At 50.0% G+C, this 27,466-nt stretch overlaps 1 protein-coding gene across 1 annotated transcript in view; it reads right to left on the bottom strand.

Moving 5' to 3' along the window:
• The window catches only part of fry (Protein furry), a 542,054-nt gene that overhangs the window by 230,833 nt on the left and 283,755 nt on the right, over positions 1-27,466 (bottom strand). The window contains 2 exon segments of the mRNA XM_069301552.1: positions 8,820-8,927; positions 12,598-12,734. Of these exon segments, the coding sequence (XP_069157653.1) occupies positions 8,820-8,927; positions 12,598-12,734 (245 nt within the window).

Here is a 27,466-nt window from a genome sequence, read left to right as displayed (position 1 = left end):
CTAAACATGAGGGGAACTAAACATGGGGGGAACTAAACATGGGGGGGAACTAAACATGGGGTGAACTAAACATGGGGTGAACTAAACATGGGGTGAACTAAACATGGGGGGGAACTAAACATAGGGGTGAACTAGACATGGGGGGGAACTAAACATGGGGGGAACTAAACATGGGGTGAACTAAACATGGGGGTGAACTAAACATGGGGGGAACTAAACATGGGGTGAACTAAACATGGGGGGAACTAAACATGGGGGGAACTAAACATGGGGTGAACTAAACATGGGGGTGAACTAAACATAGGGGTGAACTAGACATGGGGGGGAACTAAACATGGGGGGAACTAAACATGGGGGGAACTAAACATGGGGGGAACTAAACATGGGGGGGAACTAAACATGGGGGGGAACTAAACATGGGGTGAACTAAACATGGGGTGAACTAAACATGGGGTGAACTAAACATGGGGGTGAACTAAACATGGGGGGAACTAAACATGGGGTGAACTAAACATGGGGGGAACTAAACATGGGGGGAACTAAACATGGGGTGAACTAAACATGGGGGGAACTAAACATGGGGGGGAACTAAACATGAGGGGAACTAAACATGGGGGGGAACCAGACATAAAACAGTGGTAAGGAAGTTGTCCCTTAAGGAGTAGCGGACAATGGGGGAACACATTAAGGTAAGAGGCTGTTGAAGACTATGCCATCAGCAGCCAAGAAAAACTAGGATGAAATCGTTAATGTTAAGGGAGGTAATTAGCCCCGCCTCCTGGGCCCCGGGAGGCGGGGCCCAGGAGCTTGAGCTCACTTCCCCAGAGGCAGTGACGCGTGCACTAAGGGCCAAGATTCGATTCCAGGTGGAGGCAGAGACTAATGGCCTGCGCTTACTTCCCTTCATGTGTTGTGTTCCCCTGGGGGGGGGGGGGGTGTCGCTTCTGTGTGTGTGTACTCGACTAGTTGTGCTTGCGGGGGTTGAGCTCTGGCTCTTGGGTCCCGCCTCTCAACTGTCAGGAAACTGGTGTACAGGTTCCTGAGCCTACTGGGCTCTATCATATCTACACTTGAAACTGTGTATGGAGTCAGCCTCCACCACATCACTGCCTAATGCATTCCACCTGTTAACTACTCTGACACTGAAAAAATTCTTTCTAACGTCCCCCGTGGCTCATTTGGGTACTCAGTTTCCACCTGTGTCCCCTTGTGCGTGTGCCCCTTGTGTTAAATAGCCTATCTTTATCTACCCTATCAATTCCTCTGAGAATCTTGAATGTGGTGATCATGTCCCCCCAACTCTGTATTCTTCCAGTGACGTGAGGTTTAATTCCCGTAGTCTCTCCTTGTAGCTCATGCCCCTCAGTTCGAGCACTAGTCTGGTGGCAAACCTCTGAACCTTCTTCAATTTAGTTTTATGTTTCACGAGATATGGAGCCCATGCTGGAGCTGCATACTCCAGGATTGTCTGACATATGTGGTATACAAAGTTTTGAATGATTCCTTACACAAGTTTCTAAAGACCGTTATTATGTTGGCCAACTTGGCATATGCTGCTGATGTTATCTTCTTGATATGGGCTTCAAGTAATAAGGTGCTTGTCTCAGAAGCCATAGATATATAAGCATACTTAGCAAGAGGGTAAATATAAAAATGTTGTGGACTCCTTCTCACATTGGCCTGCAGGAACATGAGAAAGTTGACGCCCTTGCTAAGGCTGCAGTAAATAAAGACAGTATTGAACGGAATCTTGAGTTATCAAATAGGTCCCTTAAAAGTGTCATTAGACGAGAACTTCTGGATGGAGCTGAAGAAAGTAGAACAGTGCAAACTGGAACTAGCAGGTCCATTGTTCATCACAATGAAATGTGTGAAGTAAAACATGTGTATGGGGCAAATAACAAAGTCAGTAGACTAACAGATGTTGTCACAGCTCGTATAAGACTTGGCTATAAGTATCTCTGGCACTTCGGCTTGTATAGGGATCTAGATGAAGTAAAGTGTAAAGTGTGTGGACATAGGCAGGGACACACACTCCAACACTATATCTTGGATTGTAGTAAAATTGAGCCTTTTAGAGATAAATCTAAGCTCACGCTGTATGATATGGCAACCTATCTTATTACCATGGATAAATTACCTGAAATCCTTGCACTGTACCCACATTTTGCTCCCAGTAGATGAACGACATATGAGATTAAGAAACTCAGTATTATGAAGACTAATAATAAACAGCAGCTCCCCTATGACTGTAATAACTCCATTGGTCAAACAATTATGTATTAGCGGTAAGACCTACCATTAATGTATAATGACTTACTGTAAATATATAGCTCATGAAATAGATTATTCTCTGTAACTAGCTGACATAGTAATTATAAAGTGTAAAGGATAGATTCAATTGTTTGTGTAATAATCTCCGCTGAGGTCTGATAGAGAACTTTTGTGCCCTCTGTAATGCCTTTTTGCGCTACCGCTCACAGGATGAGTATGGGGTGCACAATAAACTAGTCGCCTCCGACGGCAACAACAAAAAAAAAAAAAAAACAAGGGGACAAGTCTGGAGTGTTATCAACCCCCAAATCTTTCTCTCTCTCTGATTCTTGAAAAATTTCATCTCCCAAATGATACCTTGTATATGACCTGCTCCCTACACCTATCTTAACTACATTACATTTGCTTGGGTTAAACTCTAACAACCATATGTCGGACCATTCCTCCAGTGTGTGATGTTAGTTGTCCTACTCCCCCCCCCATCACCCCAGCCCCCCCCCTCCCCTGCCCCCCATCAACCCCCCCCCCCAAAGCTCTTCCACTCTCCAGATGTAATCAGATTTTTGAGTTGTGTGTATATTTAATCTGGCGAGCAGGGAGGGCAGGTGACAAGTGGAGGGGCGGGGGTGACAGCCGGGGTGCTGGGTGCGGCACTAGGGGCAGCCAGGGACACACAGGGAGCCAGGGACACACTGGGAGCCAGGGACACACAGGGAGGGAGCCAGGGACACACAGGGAGCCAAGGACACACAGGGAGCCAGGGACACACTGGGAGCCAGGGACACACAGGGAGGGAGCCAGGGACACACAGGGGAGCCAGGGACACACAGGGGACCCAGGGACACACAGGGGAGCCAGGGACACACAGGGAGCCAGGGACACACTGGGAGCCAGGGACACACAGGGTGGGAACCAGGGACACACAGGGAGGGAGCCAGGGACACACGGAGCCAGGGACACACAGGGAGGGAGCCAGGGACACACAGGGAGCTAGGGACACACAGGGAGGGAGCCAGGGACACACAGGGAGGGAGCGAGGGACACAGGGACACACAGGGAGGGAGCCAGGGACACACAGGGAGGGAGCCAGGGACACACAGGGAGGGAGCCAGGGACACACAGGGAGCCAGGGAGCCAGGGACACACAGGGAGGGAGCCAGGGACACACAGGGAGGGAGCTAGGGACACACGGGGAACCAGGGACACAGGGAGGGAGCCAGGGACACACTGGAAGGGAGCCAGGGACACACAGGGTGGGAGCCAGGGACACACAGGGTGGGAGCCAGGGACACACAGGGTGGGAGCCAGGGACACACAGGGAGGGAGCCAGGGACACACAGGAAGGGAGCCAGGGACACACAGGATGGGAGCCAGGGACACACAGGGAGGGAGCCAGGGACACACAGGAAGGGAGCCAGGGACACACAGGGTGGGAGCCAGGGACACACAGGGAGGGAGCCAGGGACACACGGAGCCAGGGACACACAGGGAGGGAGCCAGGGACACACAGGGAGCTAGGGACACACAGGGAGGGAGCCAGGGACACACAGGGAGGGAGCCAGGGACACACAGGGAGGGAGCCAGGGACACACAGGGAGCCAGGGAGCCAGGGACACACAGGGAGGGAGCCAGGGACACACAGGGAGAGAGCCAGGGACACACAGGGAGGGAGCCAGGGACACACAGGGAGGGAGCTAGGGACACACAGGGAGGGAGCCAGGGACACACAGGGAGGGAGCCAGGGACACACAGGGAGGGAGCCAGGGACACACAGGGAGCCAGGGAGCCAGGGACACACAGGGAGGGAGCCAGGGACACACAGGGAGGGAGCTAGGGACACACAGGGAGGGAGCCAGGGACACACAGGGAGGGAGCCAGGGACACACAGGGAGCCAGGGAGCCAGGGACACACAGGGAGGGAGCCAGGGACACACAGGGAGGGAGCTAGGGACACACAGGGAGGGAGCCAGGGACACACAGGGGAGCCAGGGACACACAGGGAGGGAGCCAGGGACACACAGGGAGCTAGGGACACACAGGGAGGGAGCCAGGGACACACAGGGAGGGAGCCAGGGACACACAGGGAGCTAGGGACACACAGGGAGGGAGCCAGGGACACACAGGGGAGCCAGGGACACACAGGGAGGGAGCCAGGGACACACAGGGAGCCAGGGAGCCAGGGACACACAGGGAGGGAGCCAGGGACACACAGGGAGGGAGCCAGGGACACACAGGGGAGCCAGGGACACACAGGGAGCCAGGGACAGACAGGGAGGGAGGGACACACAGGGAGGGAGCCAGGGACAGACAGGGAGGGAGGGACACACAGAGAGGGAGCCAGGGACACAGGGAGGGAGCCAGGGACACACAGGGAGGGAGCCAGGGACACACAGGGAGGGAGCCAGGGACACACAGGGAGGGAGCCAGGGACACACAGGGAGGGAGCCAGGGACACACGGAGAACCAGGGACACACAGGGAGGGAGCCAGGGACAGACAGGGAGGGACACACAGGGAGGGAGCGAGGGACACACAGGGAGGGAGCCAGGGACACACAGGGAGGGAGCCAGGGACACACAGGGAGGGAGCCAGGGACACAGGGAGGGAGCCAGGGACACACAGGGAGGGAGCCAGGGACACACAGGGAGCCAGGGACACACAGGGAGGGAGCCAGGGACAGACAGGGAGGGAGCGAGGGACACAGGGACACACAGGGAGGGAGCCAGGGACACACAGGGAGGGAGCCAGGGACACACAGGGAGGGAGCGAGGGACACACAGGGAGGGAGCCAGGGACAGACAGGGAGGGAGCGAGGGACACACAGGGAGGGAGCCAGGGACACACAGGGAGGGAGCCAGGGACACACAGGGAGGGAGCCAGGGACACACAGGGAGGGAGCGAGGGACACAGGGACACACAGGGAGGGAGCCAGGGACACACAGGGAGCTAGGGACACACAGGGAGGGAGCCAGGGACACACAGGGGAGCCAGGGACACACAGGGAGGGAGCCAGGGACACACAGGGAGCCAGGGAGCCAGGGACACACAGGGAGGGAGCCAGGGACACACAGGGAGCCAGGGACACACAGGGAGGGAGCCAGGGACACACAGGGAGCCAGGGACAGACAGGGAGGGAGGGACACACAGGGAGGGAGCCAGGGACAGACAGGGAGGGAGGGACACACAGGGAGGGAGCCAGGGACACACAGGGAGGGAGCCAGGGACACACAGGGAGGGAGCCAGGGACACACAGGGAGGGAGCCAGGGACACACGGGGAACCAGGGACACACAGGGAGGGAGCCAGGGACACACAGGGAGGGAGCCAGGGACACACGGGGAACCAGGGACACACAGGGAGGGAGCCAGGGACAGACAGGGAGGGACACACAGGGAGGGAGCGAGGGACACACAAGGATGGAGCCAGGGACACACAGGGAGGGAGCCAGGGACACACAGGGAGGGAGCCAGGGACACAGGGAGGGAGCCAGGGACACACAGGGAGGGAGCCAGGGACACACAGGGAGCCAGGGACAGACAGGGAGGGAGGGACACACAGGGAGGGAGCCAGGGACAGACAGGGAGGGAGGGACACACAGGGAGGGAGCCAGGGACACACAGGGAGGGAGCCAGGGACACACAGGGAGGGAACCAGGGACACACAGGGAGGGAGCCAGGGACAGACAGGGAGGGAGCGAGGGACACAGGGACACACAGGGAGGGAGCCAGGGACACACAGGGAGGGAGCGAGGGACACAGGGACACACAGGGAGGGAGCCAGAGACACACAGGGAGGGAGCCAGGGACACACAGGGAGGGAGCCAGGGACACAGGGAGGGAGCCAGGGACACAGGGACACACAGGGAGGGAGCCAGGGACACAGGGACACACAGGGAGGGAGCCAGGGACACACAGGGAGCCAGGGACAGACAGGGAGGGAGGGACACACAGGGAGGGAGCCAGGGACACACAGGGAGGGAGCCAGGGACACAGGGAGGGAGCCAGGGACAGACAGACAGGGACACACAGGGAGGGAGCCAGGGACAGACAGGGAGGGACACACAGGGAGGGAGCCAGGGACAGACAGGGAGCCAGGGACAGACAGACAGGGACACACAGGGAGGGAGCCAGGGACAGACAGGGAAGGACACACAGGGAGGGAGCCAGGGACAGACACACAGGGACACACAGGGAGGGAGCCAGGGACACACAGGGAGGGAGCCAGGGACACAGGGACACACAGGGAGGGAGCCAGGGACACACGGGGAGGGAGCCAGGAACACACGGGGAGGGAGCCAAGGACACACAGGGAGGGAGCCAGGGACACAGGGACACACAGGGAGGGAGCCAGGGACACAGGGAGGGAGCCAGGGACACACAGGGAGCCAGGGACAGACAGGGAGGGAGGGACACACAGGGAGGGAGCCAGGGACACACACACAGGCAACTTGCCCACAGGACCGCCAGTCCAGGACATAGCTGTATGGTGGTCTTGACTACCATCATGGGACCCACACTACTGCCGTCTGTACCTTACTGCCTCGGGTAAATATCCCAGCCTGGCCTCAGGCCGGCGCTCGGGGAGTAGAACAACTCCAGAAACCCTCTCCAGGTATGTTCCAGGTATGTTCTGCTCTTGTGAGAGTAGAGTGTACTTTGTTGTGTGTCACAGAGTACAGTACTTATTGTTAAACTGTACCTACACCTAACTGCCTGAGAAATAGCCACTGCTTTACATGGGAAAGTGGAGGAATTTCTGATGGGGAAAAAAGACAGTTGCGCAGCGCGTTCCGCAGGCGCTGTGCGGGCAGTACAGGGCGGCATATAAAAGGACATGGAAGAGGGGTCCTGCCAACAATAAAATAAAATAAAACAATAAACATCAAAATAAATCCAACAATAAAATACGTTAATAAAATACCCAAAACAGAAAACGGGACAGTACGTCCCTTTCGCCAGCCGCTTCCATTTTCTAGTACGACAATTGTTGGCCTTAGGTAACACATACGAGTGAAAAGCGACGTTGTCTGTAAGAGGACAAGTTGGTGTAGGTGTGTAGATGTAGAATTACGAGGGGGGGGGGGTGGATATTTGCTCTCATGTCTATACTGGTCAAACTACTAACTTCTGGATATAAAAGTTCAGTATTCCATTCATACTGTCAGCTGCCTGTTAAAAAAGTTATCGTAAGTAATAGAGATTCGAACAAATGGGATATATCAATGTATAATTCTCTTGTGTTAAGAGTTTCTTAATTGTGATTTGCAAGTTTCGTTATGTATATTACTTCTCATTCGAATTTATTCTCTCTGCCACACCAGTGAGTGTGCCTAATTATATTAATTAATGATATCCCTTGTTACTGTCCCTAATTCAAATTTATCCTATTAGTTATTTATCCTATCCAAGAAAATGCAGAATAGAACCAGTGAAGAGCAGAGGTGCCATAGGCACAATCAGAGAGCACTGTATAAACATCAGAGGTCCGCGGTTGTTCAACGTCCTCCCAGCGAGCATAAGAAATATTGCCGGAACAACCGTGGACATCTTAAGAGGAAACCGGACTGTTTTCTAAGAGAAGTTCCGGATCAGCCGGGCTGTGGTGGGTATGTGGGCCTGCGGGCCGCTCCAAGCAACAGCCTGGTGGACCAAACTCTCACAAGTCAAGCCTGGCCTCGGGCCGGGCTTGGGCAGTAGAACAACTCCCAGAACCCCATCAACCAGGTATATGTGGGCCTGCGGGCCGCTCCAAGCAACAGCCTGGTGGACCAAACTCTCACAAGTCAAGCCTGGCCTCGGGCCGGGCTTGGGCAGTAGAACAACTCCCAGAACCCCATCAACCAGGTATATGTGGGCCTGCGGGCCGCTCCAAGCAACAGCCTGGTGGACCAAACTCTCACAAGTCAAGCCTGGCCTCGGGCCGGGCTTGAGGAGTAGAGGAACTACCAGAACCCCATCAACCAGGTAGTGAACTTTGAGTAGTAAACTAGGCGGGTTTACACGGTGTTGAACATGATAAAGGAAATGAGTAACAAAAAGTTTACTGAAGCCATAGATTAATATACCAGTGCATGTTACTGACACTTTAATGTCAGTAAATAATAAGTGAAGTGTTCCATGGGTGTTGCTGCATGCCGGTAGGGTGTTAATGGGTGTCAAGTGTGTCAAGGAAGTCATTTACTGGGTTGTTACAATGGTGGCAGCGGTGGGATGCACAGAGAGGCAAGAAGACCAAAGCTGATCCCTCTAAGTTACTACCACCAGACTCTTTCTTCACCTATTCTACATACAAAGAACTTGTTCTTAAATGTTCTAAACTTAATAATATCATATACTTGTATAACTGAAAAGATTCTTGAATCATCAGAGGTCAATAGTCTCTAGTCACAGTGTTAGGACAGGAGGGAGAATACCACATAACCAAGCCAGGGATTACTGAATTGTGTACAAGGAACCCTCGGCTCAAGACTCGTGTGGTAAACTAACAGTCAACAGTGGGACAGGTAGGCTGTGAGGGCAGTGAGGACGGTAGCAGCGATAGGACGTACCTTAGCGGTGATGTAGAAGAGGTTGTTGAGGACCATCTCCGTAGCCTCGGCGGACCCCCAGCCCTCTCGCCTGACCCCGGCCGACCCGTCACCGTTGTCACCGTAATACTGCAACACAACAACCATCACATCATGACACAACACACACACACCACACAGGCATGCAAAAATATGTATCAAATGCACAGTGAAATCATAATGCCACGCTACATTTATGAGAAAATCATTGAAGCAGAACGGGGGTCGAACCAGCGTTCCGGGTAACCCCAGACACACGCCTGTACCCAGTGATGACCGCCACTGGGTTAAAGCGTGGGTCTGGGGTTACCCGGGACGCTGGTTCGATTCACCGCATCAAGACGGCGAGGCTGTACCAGCCTACTACCAGGAGTAACCTAAATTTTAATTTTTTCTTAAATTTTGACCCGAGGGGCGAGTTTATTGGGCAGCGCCACTCATCTTGTGAGTGGACACACCGCCATAGCAGCATGTACAACACTCCCCAATAGGAAGAAAACCCGCTGGGTTGTTCATCCTGTCACTTGTACCCAGACTCAGCTGGGACTTGCTTAACTGTCTCAAGTGAACAGCTCCTCAAACAAGGAGATTAACATCTGTCAACCCTTAAAAGCTTACGTTATCTTGCGGGTGCAAAATGGGGAAATCTTTTAAGAACAGTATCAATATTTGACAAATAGTGTTTTCCTAACTCAAACAATGTGAGGTTTATTATTCTACACATATTTCTAATGTCTCTCAGGTGTTTACATTCACGTAGATAGTGGTCAAGGCAGTGTCCGTCACTCTCGCCACAGATTCTGCAACTTCGCTGATCAACTGTTGTTTCCATTCCATATCTCCATGGATATCTGTATCCAAGACGGATTCTCGCTATTACTGATTCTCTCCCGCATCCTCCTCCTCTTTGTCCATAATGATTGGGATTGCCAGCTGCAACCATGTTGTACCATCATATAGATTCACTGGTTTGTGCTTCTATCCTCCTTTCCTCAGTTACCTTGTCACGGTGATGTTGCCTGACAATACCTCTAATTTGTAGCAGAGTTTTGGGTATGAAGTATTCAATATGGTCTCCTTCGGCGCCTTCAGCAGCCAGCACATCTGCTCGTTCATTCCCACCTATTCCAACATGGGAGGGGATACACAGAAACTTGATGACTCTTCCCTGATTGGTAAGTACTCTCACAACTCTCTTGATTTCAGCTATTATTGCAAGATTTTCTGTCCGATTTTTACTTAGGCTTTGCAGTGCTGCTTTTGAATCAGTGGAAATCACTGCACCATTAGTGTTCCGTTCAAGAAACCTTAACGCCATAACAATGGCAGTTAGTTCTGCTTGCGTTGAAGAGGCACAGTTCTCAATACGTGCTTTTTCTTCATTTCTGCGTTGGAAAGCATTATCCTTAATTACCGTGTATGCTGCATCAGCCCTGCCATTGACAGGATTAGATGACCCGTCAGTGTAGATTTGATCTAATTCATTTCCGGCTTCTTTATAAATTTCCTTGAGATACTTGTGCCTCATTTCTTGTGGTATCATGTTTGGATTTTTTCGTTGCCATTTCATTGATGATGATCTTGCATGAGTCATCCTCCCAGGGAGGTAACCTCTCTACAGGCAGGAGCTCACGGGCTTGCTCAAGCAGGTGAAGTTCTTCAAGGTAGCAGACTGATCTGTGATGCCATTTTTTACTTCTGTTTCCCCCTGAAAGTAGCACAGAACTCAGTTTTTTTGGGGGGGCAATATCATTGTAATGGGGATCTCTGACTATCCTATTTGCAAGCTTAGCATTCAGCTCCTGAATTCTGCTTTTAACACTGGGGAGGGACAACTCCTCTCGTAGATTAGACGTTTTGGCAGTTCTTGGAACTCCAAGAATGATTGTCATGGCTTCATTTTGTATGCTTTCGAGCCTTTTCATATCGCTTTGGGAGTAGGTGCATAAAACTGGTGCGGCATAGTCTTTGACGGAGCGCACATAGGCTGTGCACATCATTTTAAGCACGGCAATAGAGGCTCCATGTCCATTCCAGGTCATGGCTTTCAGTGCCCTGAGTCGACTGTTGCATGTTCCTATGAGTTGATTGAGCTCTTTCTTCCCCTTGTTACAGCCGACAGTGACGCCAAGGTACCGATAGTGGTCAACCCATTCAAGTATTACACCATTAATTTGTAGTTCTTCATTTTCTCCCCGCTTGTGATGGGAGTATGCCTTCGTCTTGTTTGTGGAGAGAGTGAAACAGAGCTCAATACATTTCCTTCCGAGGAGTTCAATGGACTGTTTAATTTTTTCCAAGGTGGGAGCTTGTATTAGGACATCATCTGCATATCCCAATTGTTGTGTTCCTTCCGGAAAATCAATATTTGCAATGGCGTTCATAAGTACATTGAATAGTGTAGGGCTTAAGACTCCGCCTTGGGGGTCCCGAGTTCCATATTCAGTGTTCTGGAGACTGCTCCATTGAAGCAAACCTTGGCTTTCCTTCCTGTGAGGTAGTCTTCAACCCATTTTATGAGTCTCCACTTGACACCCATGCATGCAAGCTCGTCCAGGATCGCAATCCCCTATGCTTTGTCGAAGGCTCCTTTGATGTCAACAAATACAGAGTCCTTAGCTGTGTCATTAGCCAGGTAATTAACTATACAATTTGTTGTGCTCCGTCCTTTAACAAATCCATTGACCCCCCTCCCCTAGCCTGCCTATTTTGTGCAATAGTCGGTTTATAATAATCCTTTCAAGCATTTTGCAAGTGCATGACATGAGATTGATAGGTCTGTAATTGTCAGGGTCCAACCCGTTCTCGCAAATTCGTATAGTCAATATTGACTTATTAACTACGTGCATAGGTGATATACTAAACCTAATAGATACCCTTAAAAAGCTTCATAGAAAACACCGACCTTACCTAACCTTGTTAGTATCTTAAGATAGGCATCTTATTGCTTCGTAATTACAATTATTACTTAACCTATACCTATAATAGGTTAAGTAACAATTGTAATTACGAAGCTATAAGATGCTTATCTTAAGATACTAACAAGGTTAGGTAAGGTCGGTGTTTTCTATGAAGCTTTTTAAGGGTATCTATTATGTTTAGTATGTCACCTATGCACTTATTTAATAAGTCAATATTGACTTTACGAATTTGCGAGAACGGGTTGCAGGGTCATTGGGCTTCGGTATGGGAACAATTATTGTGTGTTTCCATTGTGTGGGCAACACTCCACTTAGGAATGACTTGTTAAACAAGTGGAGTAGTGGATTCCCAGACACTTCACACAGTGCATTGAGTATGTCGCAGGTGACGCCATCTTCACCAGGTGCTGTACTTTTACCCTTTTTCATATCCCCCCCTTACTTGGGCTGTGATTGGTTCCCCATACTCGTCATCACTAGACAGTGCTCTTGTTATCCTAATTCTTCTGTCATTATATCGCAGGAGCTGTTCCCTGCTTACTTCTGCAGGGAGGGAGGAGGAGGATGCTGCATCACTCCACTTGTGAATTACTTCCTCAGCCTTACCCTTGGGGTCTGTGTGAGCCGCAGGCCGGGTTCTGCTCCCTAAGTATGATGCTGAGAGTAACTATCACTAATATCCACCTGTTGTTGCCCTTGCATTGTTTACCTGGTGACTCGGAGTGTTTTAGTGCGGGATAAAACGCGTTCCCATCCTGTGGAAACCAGCAACACTAATCCAGTTAGTGGTTCGTTCTCCCAAACAATTACATGTTGTTTCCAGTGGGAGGGTGACATACCTGGCAGTAGGAGGTGGAGGGCGGGGCAGACGGCGTGCTGGGGTCGACCAGCTCCATGTTGTAGAGCCAGGGGAGCAGGTAGTGGAGCAGCAGCTGCCGCACCGAGCACCGCGCCGTCTGCAGCCGGTAACTGATCTCTGCAACACAGCAACAACACTCCTGTATTGCTTCCTCCTACATCACAACACGACCTATCGTTAGTGTTGTGTGAGGCTGACCAGCCCGTGGTCTGACCAGCCCGTGGTCTGACTAGCCCGTGGCCTGACCAGCCCGTGGTCTGACCAGCCCGTGGTCTGACCAGCCCGTGGTCTGACCAGCCCGTGGCCTGACCAGCCCGTGGCCTGACCAGCCCGTGGTCTGACCAGCCCGTGGCCTGACCAGCCCGTGGCCTGACCAGCCCTTGGACTGACCAGCCCGTGGTCTGACCAGCCCGTGGCCTGACCAGCCCTTGGACTGACCAGCCCGTGGCCTGACCAGCCCTTGGTCTGACCAGCCCGTGGCCTGACCAGCCCTTGGACTGACCAGCCCGTGGCCTGACCAGCCCTTGGTCTGACCAGCCCGTGGCCTGACCAGCCCTTGGTCTGACCAGCCCGTGGCCTGACCAGCCCTTGGACTGACCAGCCCGTGGCCTGACCAGCCCTTGGTCTGACCAGCCCGTGGCCTGACCAGCCCTTGGACTGACCAGCCCGTGGCCTGACCAGCCCGTGGCCTGACCAGCCCGTGGCCTGACCAGCCCTTTGCAACACCAGATTCCAACCCCGATTTCACCCCAACTTAACACAGCTTACAAAGTCCACTTTGACCCAAAAAATGTTCTCACCAACTCTACATTAAGTGAATACTTAACAGGGAAAACCCATCTGTTTTGTCCCGTAATGATTATTAATACTTAACACGGCCTCCGCTCCCCTGCAGAGGAATGTGGCTGACTTATTGCCCTCCCAGCGAAGATGGAGTTCAATAATAAATACTCCAATGACGTCGGAAAACTTTGGGAAATTAATTACTTGGAATAATTTATGGAAACTCTTTAATTTACTTACTGAGAATGGGGGGGGGGGAGGCATCTTTTAATCACAATAGAATAGATGAACACGGGGAAAACTTCCAAAACAGCTTGTGATGAGAAATTGAATGACTCAAAATTTATTAGCGGGAAAATTAGCTAAAATACCGATAGTAAACAAACTTTATTTAAAAAAAAAAAATTACAGGTAAATATATCCTAACTGTTAAAGCACCTCAAAATATTAACGTTTTCAAGGGGAAAGCGCCAAGCCATTACGACTATATGGCACTTGGAAGGGATCAGGATAAATCCTATATTGAGGCAATTTGGTGTAAGATAAAGTGAGTACATCACATCTCAAGCAGCACATTATCTTCTCCCTACACAACTCCCCTCACAATCGACTTGAGAATGGTCCAGGACGGACCGAAACGTCGTCGTCCCTTCACCTTCTAGTGTGTGCTCTGGTCAACTAATGTCGGAAAACCCGACACCATTTAATAATATCATACAGGCAGATAATATTGCTGTGTTGTATAAACAAGTTAACCCATAGAAAATGTAACTTGTAGTGGAATTTCCGTCTATAGAAAATGGGATATCATTACCACATACTATTATAAATTCACCACCTATTATGGTGGGAATTATTCTTAAATACATTAGTCTTTGGACTTTACCATCATAAAAACATCTCATATAAATTAACTTAATTATCAGAATTATAATAGAGTAAATGTGACCCTTCTATCACTTACTGTCATCTGGATAATGTAGGCCAGTAGCGTCAGTGAGGAGGGAGTGGTCAGCCATTGTTATTGTACTTAGACCACAGAGGCTCACGGGAGCAAATACGGCTCCTGTTAATTTTACTTGGACAAAGTGTTATGGAAACCAAAGGTGTACCATCATCAACACGCTGTCAACAAATACAAGTTAAGTGTTCTGCCGAAACCCATTTATCTATCATTTATGGCCATTAATGTCATTAGATAGGGGCGACCGGTTAGAATACGAACTGCCTCTTAATAAAAGGTAATTAAGCCTAGGTCTTTACGGTTCAATGTACAGTGTTTTCTCTGATATAGCTGTCATATATTAGGATTCTGGCTTTATAGCTAGCGCCCTTTTGACAGGTCAAGACGAGGAAGCATGCTTTGTGTACCAGTTACTGGGTGATGGAAGCTACCTCAAAGAGGATAATTCGGTGTCTACATCCTAGTTATATCCGGTGGACTAAGGCCTGCTGTACAATAAGATAAGGAACCTCTTCAATGTTTAACAATATATGTAGTTTAATACTGTAGTTTGATTGGCTGCATATATATAAATTCAATATAAACCCCCCCTAATGTGTAGAGGATCGATTTGTGAGATTATTGCAGAAATACAGTCCACTTAACATCATACAAATTGCTATCGAAGTATACAAATTAACGTAAATATAAATTCTATATAAATTCATATAAATTAAATATAAATCTCACAGGTCGGTTCCCACAACTAACGACCTTCTGAGGTCGTTGGAGACCTTCCCAAGTCATCTTCCAGTACACACTAACTAAATTTAGTTCAATAACCTACAAGGGAAGAATGTCTTCACCCACAATCTATGCTAGTTTCCTCGGCTCCCCGCCCACTTATTTACGCGAGCACTTACGAACCTGTACATCTTTTCTCAATCTTTGGCGGCTTTGTTTACAATTATTAAACAGTTAATGAGCTCCGAAGCACCCGGAGGCTGTTTATAACAATAACAACAGTTGAATGGGAAGTTTTCATGCTTGTAAACTGTTTAATAAATGTAACCAAAGCCGTCAAAGATTGAGGAAAGATATACACGTTCGTAAGTACTTGCGTAACTGCTTCGTGAATCTGGGTCCAGGCCTCCATGGGACCAGAGACCAGACATCTCTGGGAATAGGCCTGGGTAATGGGGAGGCCATTAGCTTATGGGTAATTCGATGGTGGGGAAATGTTAATGGCACCGACGGAGTTTATTACACCCCTGTCCATTTTTTTGGAGGGGGGGGTTATCTTGAGATCTTGAGGTTATCTTGAGATGATTTCGGGGCTTTAGTGTCCCCGCGGCCCAGTCCTCGACCAGGCCTCCACCCCCAGGAAGCAGCCCGTGACAGCTGACTAACACCCAGGTACCTATTCAACCCGTTCTCGCAAATTTAACAAGTCAATATTGACTTATTAAATATGTGCATAGGTGACATACTTAACATAATAGATACCCTTAAAAAGATTCATAGAAAACACCGACCTTACCTAACCTAATTAGTATGTTAAGATAAGCATCTTATTGCTTCGTAATTACAATTATTACCTAACCTATAATAGGTATAGGTTAAGTAATAATTGTAATTACGAAGCAATAAGATGCTTATCTTAAGATACTAACAAGGTTAGGTAAGGTCGGTGTTTTCTATGAATCTTTTTAAGGGTATCTATTATGTTTAGTATATCACCTATGCACGTAGTTAATAAGTCAATATTGACTTTACGAATTTGCGAGAACGGGTTGCCCTATTTTACTAGGAGTAAAGAGGGGGAGTAAAGAGGATGGAGAAGCACAGGTGAAGGGAAGTTTGGAAGTGGGGAATACAGTGAGAGGTATGAAAGCAGACGGGCTGCCCGCCTTGCTGACACCATGTGTGGGTGTTGGCAGCTAAGCTAAGCTGGCTCCCTCTTGTCAGGGAGCTGTGAGTGTGTGAGAGGTTCTTCACATGTGTTTCGCCATATATGTGGATGTCTATAGATGAATACTGTGTAGCATTCATATATACACATTCCGATGCTTCCACATAGCCTGGTGGAACCGCATGGAGGTGAGGATACATGGAGAGCTAAACTATTGGAGGTGACGACAAAATTTTTTTTAAGCCAGCATGTCAGGGAACCCACAAGGATGAGAGGAAACGATGAACCAGCGAGACTCGACCTAGTCTTCACTCTGAACGACTCAGACATAAGGGAAATCGGTTTCGAGGCCCCGGTAGGAATGACCGACCACAGTGTACTGACGTTTGAGTATCTGGTTGAGGAATGTTTAAGGAACTCGAGGAGGGGAACTGAAAACAAAAGGATGGCATTCCGAAAGGGTAACTATGAGATAAGGAAATTCCTAACAGATATAACATGGGAAAGAGAGCTCAGGGGAAAGACAGCCCAAGACATGATGGGCTACATCACGCAGAAGTGCAAGGAGGCAGCAGACAAGTTTGTCCAGGTCCAAAAGGATAACAATGAAATGCAGATGAGAAACCCATGGTTTAACCAGAGACGTGAGCAACACAAATGTGAACAAGCTTGAATGGTCCCCAAGTATATATGCAACTGAAAACTCCACACCCCAGAAGTGACTCGAACCCAGACCACCAGGAGCACATTGCAACTGGTGTACACGGTGCCTTAAACCACTCGACCATCAGTAACCGTACAAAAGGCGATGATAGCCGAGGCTATTTGAACCACCACCCCGACGGCACTTTGATGGTAATCTTGGGCATAGCTATTTCATCAAATCGCCTCATTTTTGTGGGGCCTCGTGTGCAACAGAAATACGAATTTTTCAGTTGCATATATGCCTGGGGACCATTCAAGCTTGTTCGCTCACGTGGCCCCATAAAAATGAGGCGATTTGATGAAATAGCCATGGCCAACATTACCATCAATTGTTGATGGATTTTTGGTCAGTATATCATCTGGGAATTACGTACTGTGGGGCTGGGTTGTCATTTAGTAAATCGAGGCTTTTGAGCCACCAGCTGTGGGAGCGGGGCGTCTCATCTTGGGCCACCAGCTGTGGGAGCGGGGCATCTCATCTTGGACCACCAGCAGTGGGAGCGGGGCGTCTCATTTTGGGCCACCAGCTGTGGGAGCGGGGCGTCTCATCTTGGGCCACCAGCTGTGGGAGTGGGGCGTCTCATCTTGGGCCACCAACTGTGGGAGTAGGGCGTCTCATCTTGGGCCACCAGCTGTAGGAGCGGGGCGTCTAATCTTGGGCCACCAACTGTGGGAGCGGGGCGTCTCATCTTGGGCCACCAACTGTGGGAGTGGGGCGTCTCATTTTGGGCCACCAGCTGTGGGGAGTCTCATCTTGGGCCACCAACTGTGGGAGTGGGGCGTCTCATCTTGGGCCACCAACTGTGGGAGTGGGGCGTCTCATCTTGGGCCACCAGCTGTGGGAGCGGGGCGTCTCATCTTGGGCCACCAGCTGTGGGAGCGGGGCGTCTCATCTTGGGCCACCAGCTGTGGGAGCGGGGCGTCTCATCTTGGAGTAATGTTTCTAACATTGGGTCCTTTAACATTAGGATGGTGTTCCACACCCTGATGGCTTGGTGCTGCAGTCTGATGTTTAGTGGCTGTGTGTTCAGGAGTTCCTGGAGCTCCTGGATTGTCTGATCATATGGTGGACGGTGTTTTGCTGCTCTCCTTAGCGCCTTATTTATGTTTTTGCATGTTAGTTTTCTTTAAGATGTGTATTGGTACTGTGGGATATTCTAGATGCGGCCGGACTTGAGCCTTATATAGCCTTTGGGGGCCTGATAGCCGAGTTGACACCACTCTCGACTCGTAATCCTACGGTCCGAGTTCGACCCCCGGTGATGGCAGAAATAAAATGGGGAGAGTTTTTCTCACCCTGATGCCCCTGTTACCTATCAGTAAATGGATACCTGGTAGATATACAGCTGTTACGAGCTGCTTCCTGGGTGTGTGTCGGGGAGGGGGGAGGAATTACTAAGTAATTAGTAACAGGTGATTGATTGACAGTTAAGAGGCGGGCCGATAGAGCGGAGCTCAACCCCCCGCAAGCACAACTAGGTGAATAGATAAATCAATATGTTTGTACCGAGGCTTCGGAATCACCTCAGTTTCCCTAAGGCAGCTTTAGCTTTGTTTAGTCGGTCCCTTACGTGAATTTGTATCCCTGTTTTATTGCTCACGAATCCCAGTAGTGTGCCCACCTCCGCATACTGGACCGGACGGTGGTCAAGGATAACAGGGTGAAGGATTATATCAAGGATTATTAGAGAAAACATACTTTATAATTATGATATAATAATGCAAACACAATAATAATACTGTTCTTGAAACTTTAGCAAAATAATTGGCAAATATTTAATGAACTAAGAGATTTTAAAATAGCATATCTGTCGACTCTTAAATAATTAACATTTTAACTATAGATTTTAATTATCAAATCGCGTGAGACTGAGAGCCACCTCCTTATTAATACATTAATTATGTCAGCTATGTCTTGCGAGGCAAGGTCTCGCCTCAAGGCATAATTAACCATCTCGCTTCTGTTATTCAATATAACAATGTTATTCCCAGTTATGCTGAGTAATTAACACAAGTTAATGCATTGTGTAACTGTATTCTTGAGGGGTAATTAAAGTAGTTATATATTCAATCGTTTGTGAATCGGTTTTTTTTTACATGTGAATATGTACGTTATACGTGTTATATGTATGTATATACATATGGTATACGTATGTATATACATATGTTATATGTAAGAATTTTATATGTGAATATTATGTGAGATATTGTGAGGTTCACACACACACACACACACACACACACACACACACACACACACACACACACACACACACACACACACACACACACACACACACACGGCGAATGTGGTCCCAATATACAAAAAGGGCGACAGACAAGAGGCACTGAACTACAGGCCAGTGTCCTTGACTTGTATACCATGCAAGGTGATGGAGAAGATCGTGAGAAAAAACCTGGTAACACATCTGGAGAGAAGGGACTTCGTGACAAATCGCCAACATGGATTCAGGGAGGGTAAATCTTGCCTTACAGGCTTGATAGAATTCTACGATCAGGTGACACAGATTAAGCAAGAAAGAGAGGGCTGGGCGGACTGCATTTTCTTGGATTGTCGGAAAGCCTTTGACACAGTACCGCATAAGAGGCTGGTACATAAGCTGGAGAGACAGGAAGGTGTAGCTGGTAAGGTGCTCCAGTGGATAAGGGAGTATCTAAGCAATAGGAAGCAGAGAGTTACGGTGAGGGGTGAGACATCCGATTGGCGTGAAGTCACCAGTGGAGTCCCACAGGGCTCTGTACTCGGTCCTATCTTGTTTCTGATATATGTAAATGATCTCCCGGAGGGTATCGATTCATTTCTCTCAATGTTTGCGGACGATGCTAAAATTATGAGAAGGATTAAAACAGAAGAGGACTGTTTGAGGCTTCAAGAAGACCTAGACAAGCTGAAGGAATGGTCGAACAAATGGTTGTTAGAGTTTAACCCAACCAAATGTAATGTAATGAAGATAGGTGTAGGGAGCAGGAGGCCAGATACAAGGTATCATCTGGGAGAGGAAATTCTTCAGGAATCAGAGAAGGAAAAAGACTTGGGGGTTGATATCACGCCAGACCTGTCTCCTGCAGCACATATCAAGCGGATAACATCAGCGGCATATGCCAGGCTGGCCAACATACGAACGGCATTCAGAAACTTGTGTAAAGAATCATTCAGAACTTTGTATACCACATATGTCAGGCCAATCCTGGAGTATGCAGCCCCAGCATGGAGTCCATATCTAGTCAAGGATAAGACTAAACTGGAAAAGGTTCAAAGGTTTGCCACCAGACTAGTACCCGAGCTGAGAGGTATGAGCTACGAGGAGAGACTACGGGAATTAAACCTCACTTCGCTGGAAGACAGAAGAGTTAGGGGGGACATGATCACCACATTCAAGATTCTGAAGGGGATTGATAGGGTAGATAAAGACAGTCTATTTAACACAAGGGGAACACGCACAAGGGGACACAGGTGGAAACTGAGTGCCCAAATGAGCCACAGAGATATTAGAAAGAACTTTTTTAGTGTCAGAGTGGTTGACAAATGGAATGCATTAGGGGGTGATGTGGTGGAGGCTGACTCCATACACAGTTTCAAGTGTAGATATGACAGAGCCCGATAGGCTCAGGAATCTGTACACCTGTTGATTGACGGTTGAGAGGCGGGACCAAAGAGCCAGAGCTCAACCCCCGCAAACACAACTAGGTGAGTACAACTAGGTGAGTACACACACACACACACACACACACACTGGGAATGCTGTAGTGCTTCCGTTTATGGTCCCCCAGTGTCCTTGTGCTGCATGTTTATGGTCCCCAGTGTCCTTGTGCTGCATGTTTATGGTCCCCCAGTGTGTCCTTGTGCTGCATGTTTATGGTCCCCCAGTGTGTCCTTGTGCTGCATGTTTATGGTCCCCAGTGTGTCCTTGTGCTGCATGTTTATGGTCCCCAGTGTGTCCTTGTGCTGCATGTTTATGGTCCCCAGTGTGTCCTTGTGCTGCATGTTTATGGTCCCCAGTGTGTCCTTGTGCTGCATGTTTATGGTCCCCCAGTGTCCTTGTGCTGCATGTTTATGGTCCCCAGTGTGTCCTTGTGCTGCATGTTTATGGTCCCCCAGTGTCCTTGTGCTGCATGTTTATGGTCCCCCAGTGTCCTTGTGCTGCATGTTTATGGTCCCCAGTGTGTCCTTGTGCTGCATGTTTATGGTCCCCAGTGTCCTTGTGCTGCATGTTTATGGTCCCCAGTGTGTCCTTGTGCTGCATGTTTATGGTCCCCCAGTGTGTCCTTGTGCTGCATGTTTATGGTCCCCAGTGTCCTTGTGCTGCATGTTTATGGTCCCCAGTGTGTCCTTGTGCTGCATGTTTATGGTCCCCAGTGTGTCCTTGTGCTGCATGTTTATGGTCCCCAGTGTGTCCTTGTGCTGCATGTTTATGGTCCCCCAGTGTGTCCTTGTGCTGCATGTTTATGGTCCCCAGTGTGTCCTTGTGCTGCATGTTTATGGTCCCCCAGTGTCCTTGTGCTGCATGTTTATGGTCCCCAGTGTGTCCTTGTGCTGCATGTTTATGGTCCCCCAGTGTGTCCTTGTGCTGCATGTTTATGGTCCCCCAGTGTCCTTGTGCTGCATGTTTATGGTCCCCCAGTGTCCTTGTGCTGCATGTTTATGGTCCCCCAGTGTCCTTGTGCTGCATGTTTATGGTCCCCAGTGTGTCCTTGTGCTGCATGTTTATGGTCCCCAGTGTCCTTGTGCTGCATGTTTATGGTCCCCAGTGTGTCCTTGTGCTGCATGTTTATGGTCCCCCAGTGTGTCCTTGTGCTGCATGTTTATGGTCCCCCAGTGTGTCCTTGTGCTGCATGTTTATGGTCCCCAGTGTGTCCTTGTGCTGCATGTTTATGGTCCCCAGTGTGTCCTTGTGCTGCATGTTTATGGTCCCCAGTGTGTCCTTGTGCTGCATGTTTATGGTCCCGCAGTGTCCTTGTGCTGCATGTTTATGGTCCCCAGTGTCCTTGTGCTGCATGTTTATGGTCCCCAGTGTGTCCTTGTGCTGCATGTTTATGGTCCCCCAGTGTGTCCTTGTGCTGCATGTTTATGGTCCCCCAGTGTCCTTGTGCTGCATGTTTATGGTCCCCAGTGTGTCCTTGTGCTGCATGTTTATGGTCCCCCAGTGTGTCCTTGTGCTGCATGTTTATGGTCCCCAGTGTGTCCTTGTGCTGCATGTTTATGGTCCCCCAGTGTGTCCTTGTGCTGCATGTTTATGGTCCCCCAGTGTGTCCTTGTGCTGCATGTTTATGGTCCCCAGTGTCCTCGTGCTGCATGTTTATGGTCCCCAGTGTGTCCTTGTGCTGCATGTTTATGGTCCCCAGTGTGTCCTTGTGCTGCATGTTTATGGTCCCCCAGTGTGTCCTTGTGCTGCATGTTTATGGTCCCCAGTGTGTCCTTGTGCTGCATGTTTATGGTCCCCCAGTGTGTCCTTGTGCTGCATGTTTATGGTCCCCAGTGTGTCCTTGTGCTGCATGTTTATGGTCCCCCAGTGTGTCCTTGTGCTGCATGTTTATGGTCCCCCAGTGTGTCCTTGTGCTGCATGTTTATGGTCCCCCAGTGTCCTTGTGCTGCATGTTTATGGTCCCCAGTGTGTCCTTGTGCTGCATGTTCATGGTCCCCAGTGTCCTTGTGCTGCATGTTTATGGTCCCCAGTGTCCTTGTGCTGCATGTTTATGGTCCCCCAGTGTCCTTGTGCTGCATGTTTATGGTCCCCAGTGTGTCCTTGTGCTGCATGTTTATGGCCCCCCAGTGTCCTTGTGCTGCATGTTTATGGCCCCCCAGTGTCCTTGTGCTGCATGTTTATGGTCCCCAGTGTCCTTGTGCTGCATGTTTATGGTCCCCAGTGTCCTTGTGCTGCATGTTTATGGTCCCCAGTGTGTCCTTGTGCTGCATGTTTATGGTCCCCCAGTGTGTCCTTGTGCTGCATGTTTATGGTCCCCCAGTGTGTCCTTGTGCTGCATGTTTATGGTCCCCCAGTGTGTCCTTGTGCTGCATGTTTATGTCCCCAGTGTGTCCTTGTGCTGCATGTTTATGGTCCCCAGTGTTCCTTGTGCTGCATGTTTATGGTCCCCAGTGTGTCCTTGTGCTGCATGTTTATGGTCCCCAGTGGTCCTTGTGCTGCATGTTTATGGTCCCCCAGTGTGTCCTTGTGCTGCATGTTTATGGTCCCCAGTGTGTCCTTGTGCTGCATGTTTATGGTCCCCCAGTGTCCTTGTGCTGCATGTTTATGGTCCCCCAGTGTCCTTGTGCTGCATGTTTATGGTCCCCCAGTGTGTCCTTGTGCTGCATGTTTATGGTCCCCAGTGTCCTTGTCCTGTGCTGCATGTTTATGGTCCCCAGTGTGTCCCTTGTGCTGCATGTTTATGGTCCCCCAGTGTGTCCTTGTGCTGCATGTTTATGGTCCCCAGTGTGTCCTTGTGCTGCATGTTTATGGTCCCCCAGTGTCCTTGTCCTTGTGCTGCATGTTTATGGTCCCCCAGTGTGTCCTTGTGCTGCATGTTTATGGTCCCCCAGTGTGTCCTTGTGCTGCATGTTTATGGTCCCCAGTGTGTCCTTGTGCTGCATGTTTATGGTCCCCATGTGTCCTTGTGCTGCATGTTTATGGTCCCCCAGTGTGTCCTTGTGCTGCATGTTTATGGTCCCCCAGTGTGTCCTTGTGCTGCATGTTTATGGTCCCCCAGTGTGTCCTTGTGCTGCATGTTTATGGTCCCCAGTGTGTCCTTGTGCTGCATGTTTATGGTCCCCAGTGTCCTTGTGCTGCATGTTTATGGTCCCCAGTGTGTCCTTGTGCTGCATGTTTATGGTCCCCCAGTGTGTCCTTGTGCTGCATGTTTATGGTCCCCCAGTGTCCTTGTGCTGCATGTTTATGGTCCCCAGTGTGTCCTTGTGCTGCATGTTTATGGTCCCCCAGTGTGTCCTTGTGCTGCATGTTTATGGTCCCCAGTGTGTCCTTGTGCTGCATGTTTATGGTCCCCAGTGTGTCCTTGTGCTGCATGTTTATGGTCCCCCAGTGTGTCCTTGTGCTGCATGTTTATGGTCCCCCAGTGTCCTTGTGCTGCATGTTTATGGTCCCCAGTGTCCTTGTGCTGCATGTTTATGGTCCCCAGTGTCCTTGTGCTGCATGTTTATGGTCCCCAGTGTGTCCTTGTGCTGCATGTTTATGGTCCCCAGGTGTCCTTGTGCTGCATGTTTATGGTCCCCAGTGTCCTTGTGCTGCATGTTTATGGTCCCCAGTGTCCTTGTGCTGCATGTTTATGGTCCCCAGTGTGTCCTTGTGCTGCATGTTTATGGTCCCCCAGTGTCCTTGTGCTGCATGTTTATGGTCCCCAGTGTGCCTTGTGCTGCATGTTTATGGTCCCCAGTGTCCTTGTGCTGCATGTTTATGGTCCCCAGTGTGTCCTTGTGCTGCATGTTTATGGTCCCCAGTGTGTCCTTGTGCTGCATGTTATGGTCCCCAGTGTCCTTGTGCTGCATGTTTATGGTCCCCAGTGTGTCCTTGTGCTGCATGTTTATGGTCCCCAGTGTCCTTGTGCTGCATGTTTATGGTCCCCAGTGTCCTTGTGCTGCATGTTTATGGTCCCCAGTGTCCTTGTGCTGCATGTTTATGGTCCCCAGTGTGTCCTTGTGCTGCATGTTTATGGTCCCCAGTGTCCTTGTGCTGCATGTTTATGGTCCCCAGTGTCCTTGTGCTGCATGTTTATGGTCCCCAGTGTGTCCTTGTGCTGCATGTTTATGGTCCCCAGTGTGTCCTTGTGCTGCATGTTTATGGTCCCCAGTGTCCTTGTGCTGCATGTTTATGGTCCCCCAGTGTCCTTGTGCTGCATGTTTATGGTCCCCAGTGTCCTTGTGCTGCATGTTTATGGTCCCCAGTGTCCTTGTGCTGCATGTTTATGGTCCCCAGTGTCCTTGTGCTGCATGTTTATGGTCCCCAGTGTGTCCTTGTGCTGCATGTTTATGGTCCCCAGTGTCCTTGTGCTGCATGTTTATGGTCCCCAGTGTGTCCTTGTGCTGCATGTTTATGGTCCCCAGTGTCCTTGTGCTGCATGTTTATGGTCCCCAGTGTCCTTGTGCTGCATGTTTATGGTCCCCAGTGTGTCCTTGTGCTGCATGTTTATGGTCCCCAGTGTGTCCTTGTGCTGCATGTTTATGGTCCCCAGTGTCCTTGTGCTGCATGTTTATGGTCCCCCAGTGTCCTTGTGCTGCATGTTTATGGTCCCCAGTGTGTCCTTGTGCTGCATGTTTATGGTCCCCAGTGTGTCCTTGTGCTGCATGTTTATGGTCCCCAGTGTCCTTGTGCTGCATGTTTATGGTCCCCAGTGTGTCCTTGTGCTGCATGTTTATGGTCCCCAGTGTGTCCTTGTGCTGCATGTTTATGGTCCCCAGTGTCCTTGTGCTGCATGTTTATGGTCCCCAGTGTGTCCTTGTGCTGCATGTTTATGGTCCCCAGTGTCCTTGTGCTGCATGTTTATGGTCCCCAGTGTGTCCTTGTGCTGCATGTTTATGGTCCCCAGTGTGTCCTTGTGCTGCATGTTTATGGTCCCCAGTGTGTCCTTGTGCTGCATGTTTATGGTCCCCAGTGTCCTTGTGCTGCATGTTTATGGTCCCCAGTGTGTCCTTGTGCTGCATGTTTATGGTATGGTCCCCCTGTGTCCTTGTGCTGCATGTTTATGGTCCCCAGTGTCCTTGTGCTGCATGTTTATGGTCCCCAGTGTCCTTGTGCTGCATGTTTATGGTCCCCAGTGTCCTTGTGCTGCATGTTTATGGTCCCCAGTGTGTCCTTGTGCTGCATGTTTATGGTCCCCAGTGTGTCCTTGTGCTGCATGTTTATGGTCCCCAGTGTCCTTGTGCTGCATGTTTATGGTCCCCAGTGTGTCCTTGTGCTGCATGTTTATGGTCCCCAGTGTGTCCTTGTGCTGCATGTTTATGGTCCCCAGTGTCCTTGTGCTGCATGTTTATGGTCCCCAGTGTCCTTGTGCTGCATGTTTATGGTCCCCAGTGTCCTTGTGCTGCATGTTTATGGTCCCCAGTGTGTCCTTGTGCTGCATGTTTATGGTCCCCAGTGTGTCCTTGTGCTGCATGTTTATGGTCCCCAGTGTCCTTGTGCTGCATGTTTATGGTCCCCAGTGTGTCCTTGTGCTGCATGTTTATGGTCCCCAGTGTGTCCTTGTGCTGCATGTTTATGGTCCCCAGTGTCCTTGTGCTGCATGTTTATGGTCCCCAGTGTCCTTGTGCTGCATGTTTATGGTCCCCAGTGTCCTTGTGCTGCATGTTTATGGTCCCCAGTGTCCTTGTGCTGCATGTTTATGGTCCCCAGTGTGTCCTTGTGCTGCATGTTTATGGTCCCCAGTGTCCTTGTGCTGCATGTTTATGGTCCCCAGTGTCCTTGTGCTGCATGTTTATGGTCCCCAGTGTGTCCTTGTGCTGCATGTTTATGGTCCCCAGTGTCCTTGTGCTGCATGTTTAAGGTCCCCAGTGTCCTTGTGCTGCATGTTTATGGTCCCCAGTGTGTCCTTGTGCTGCATGTTTATGGTCCCCAGTGTGTCCTTGTGCTGCATGTTTATGGTCCCCCAGTGTCCTTGTGCTGCATGTTTATGGTCCCCAGTGTCCTTGTGCTGCATGTTTATGGTCCCCAGTGTCCTTGTGCTGCATGTTTATGGTCCCCAGTGTGTCCTTGTGCTGCATGTTTATGGTCCCCCAGTGTGTCCTTGTGCTGCATGTTTATGGTCCCCAGTGTGTCCTTGTGCTGCATGTTTATGGTCCCCAGTGTGTCCTTGTGCTGCATGTTTATGGTCCCCAGTGTCCTTGTGCTGCATGTTTATGGTCCCCAGTGTGTCCTTGTGCTGCATGTTTATGGTCCCCAGTGTCCTTGTGCTGCATGTTTATGGTCCCCAGTGTGTCCTTGTGCTGCATGTTTATGGTCCCCAGTGTGTCCTTGTGCTGCATGTTTATGGTCCCCAGTGTCCTTGTGCTGCATGTTTATGGTCCCCAGTGTGTCCTTGTGCTGCATGTTTATGGTCCCCAGTGTCCTTGTGCTGCATGTTTATGGTCCCCAGTGTGTCCTTGTGCTGCATGTTTATGGTCCCCAGTGTCCTTGTGCTGCATGTTTATGGTCCCCAGTGTGTCCTTGTGCTGCATGTTTATGGTCCCCAGTGTGTCCTTGTGCTGCATGTTTATGGTCCCCAGTGTCCTTGTGCTGCATGTTTATGGTCCCCAGTGTGTCCTTGTGCTGCATGTTTATGGTCCCCAGTGTCCTTGTGCTGCATGTTTATGGTCCCCAGGTGTCCTTGTGCTGCATGTTTATGGTCCCCAGTGTGTCCTTGTGCTGCATGTTTATGGTCCCCAGTGTCCTTGTGCTGCATGTTTATGGTCCCCAGTGTGTCCTTGTGCTGCATGTTTATGGTCCCCAGTGTCCTTGTGCTGCATGTTTATGGTCCCCAGTGTCCTTGTGCTGCATGTTTATGGTC

Source organism: Procambarus clarkii, chromosome 46, assembly GCF_040958095.1.
Source record: "Procambarus clarkii isolate CNS0578487 chromosome 46, FALCON_Pclarkii_2.0, whole genome shotgun sequence".
Lineage (NCBI taxonomy): Eukaryota > Metazoa > Arthropoda > Malacostraca > Decapoda > Cambaridae > Procambarus > Procambarus clarkii.
The sequence above is the reverse complement of the archived record's forward strand: the minus strand, read 5'-3'. Positions and strand labels throughout refer to the sequence as shown.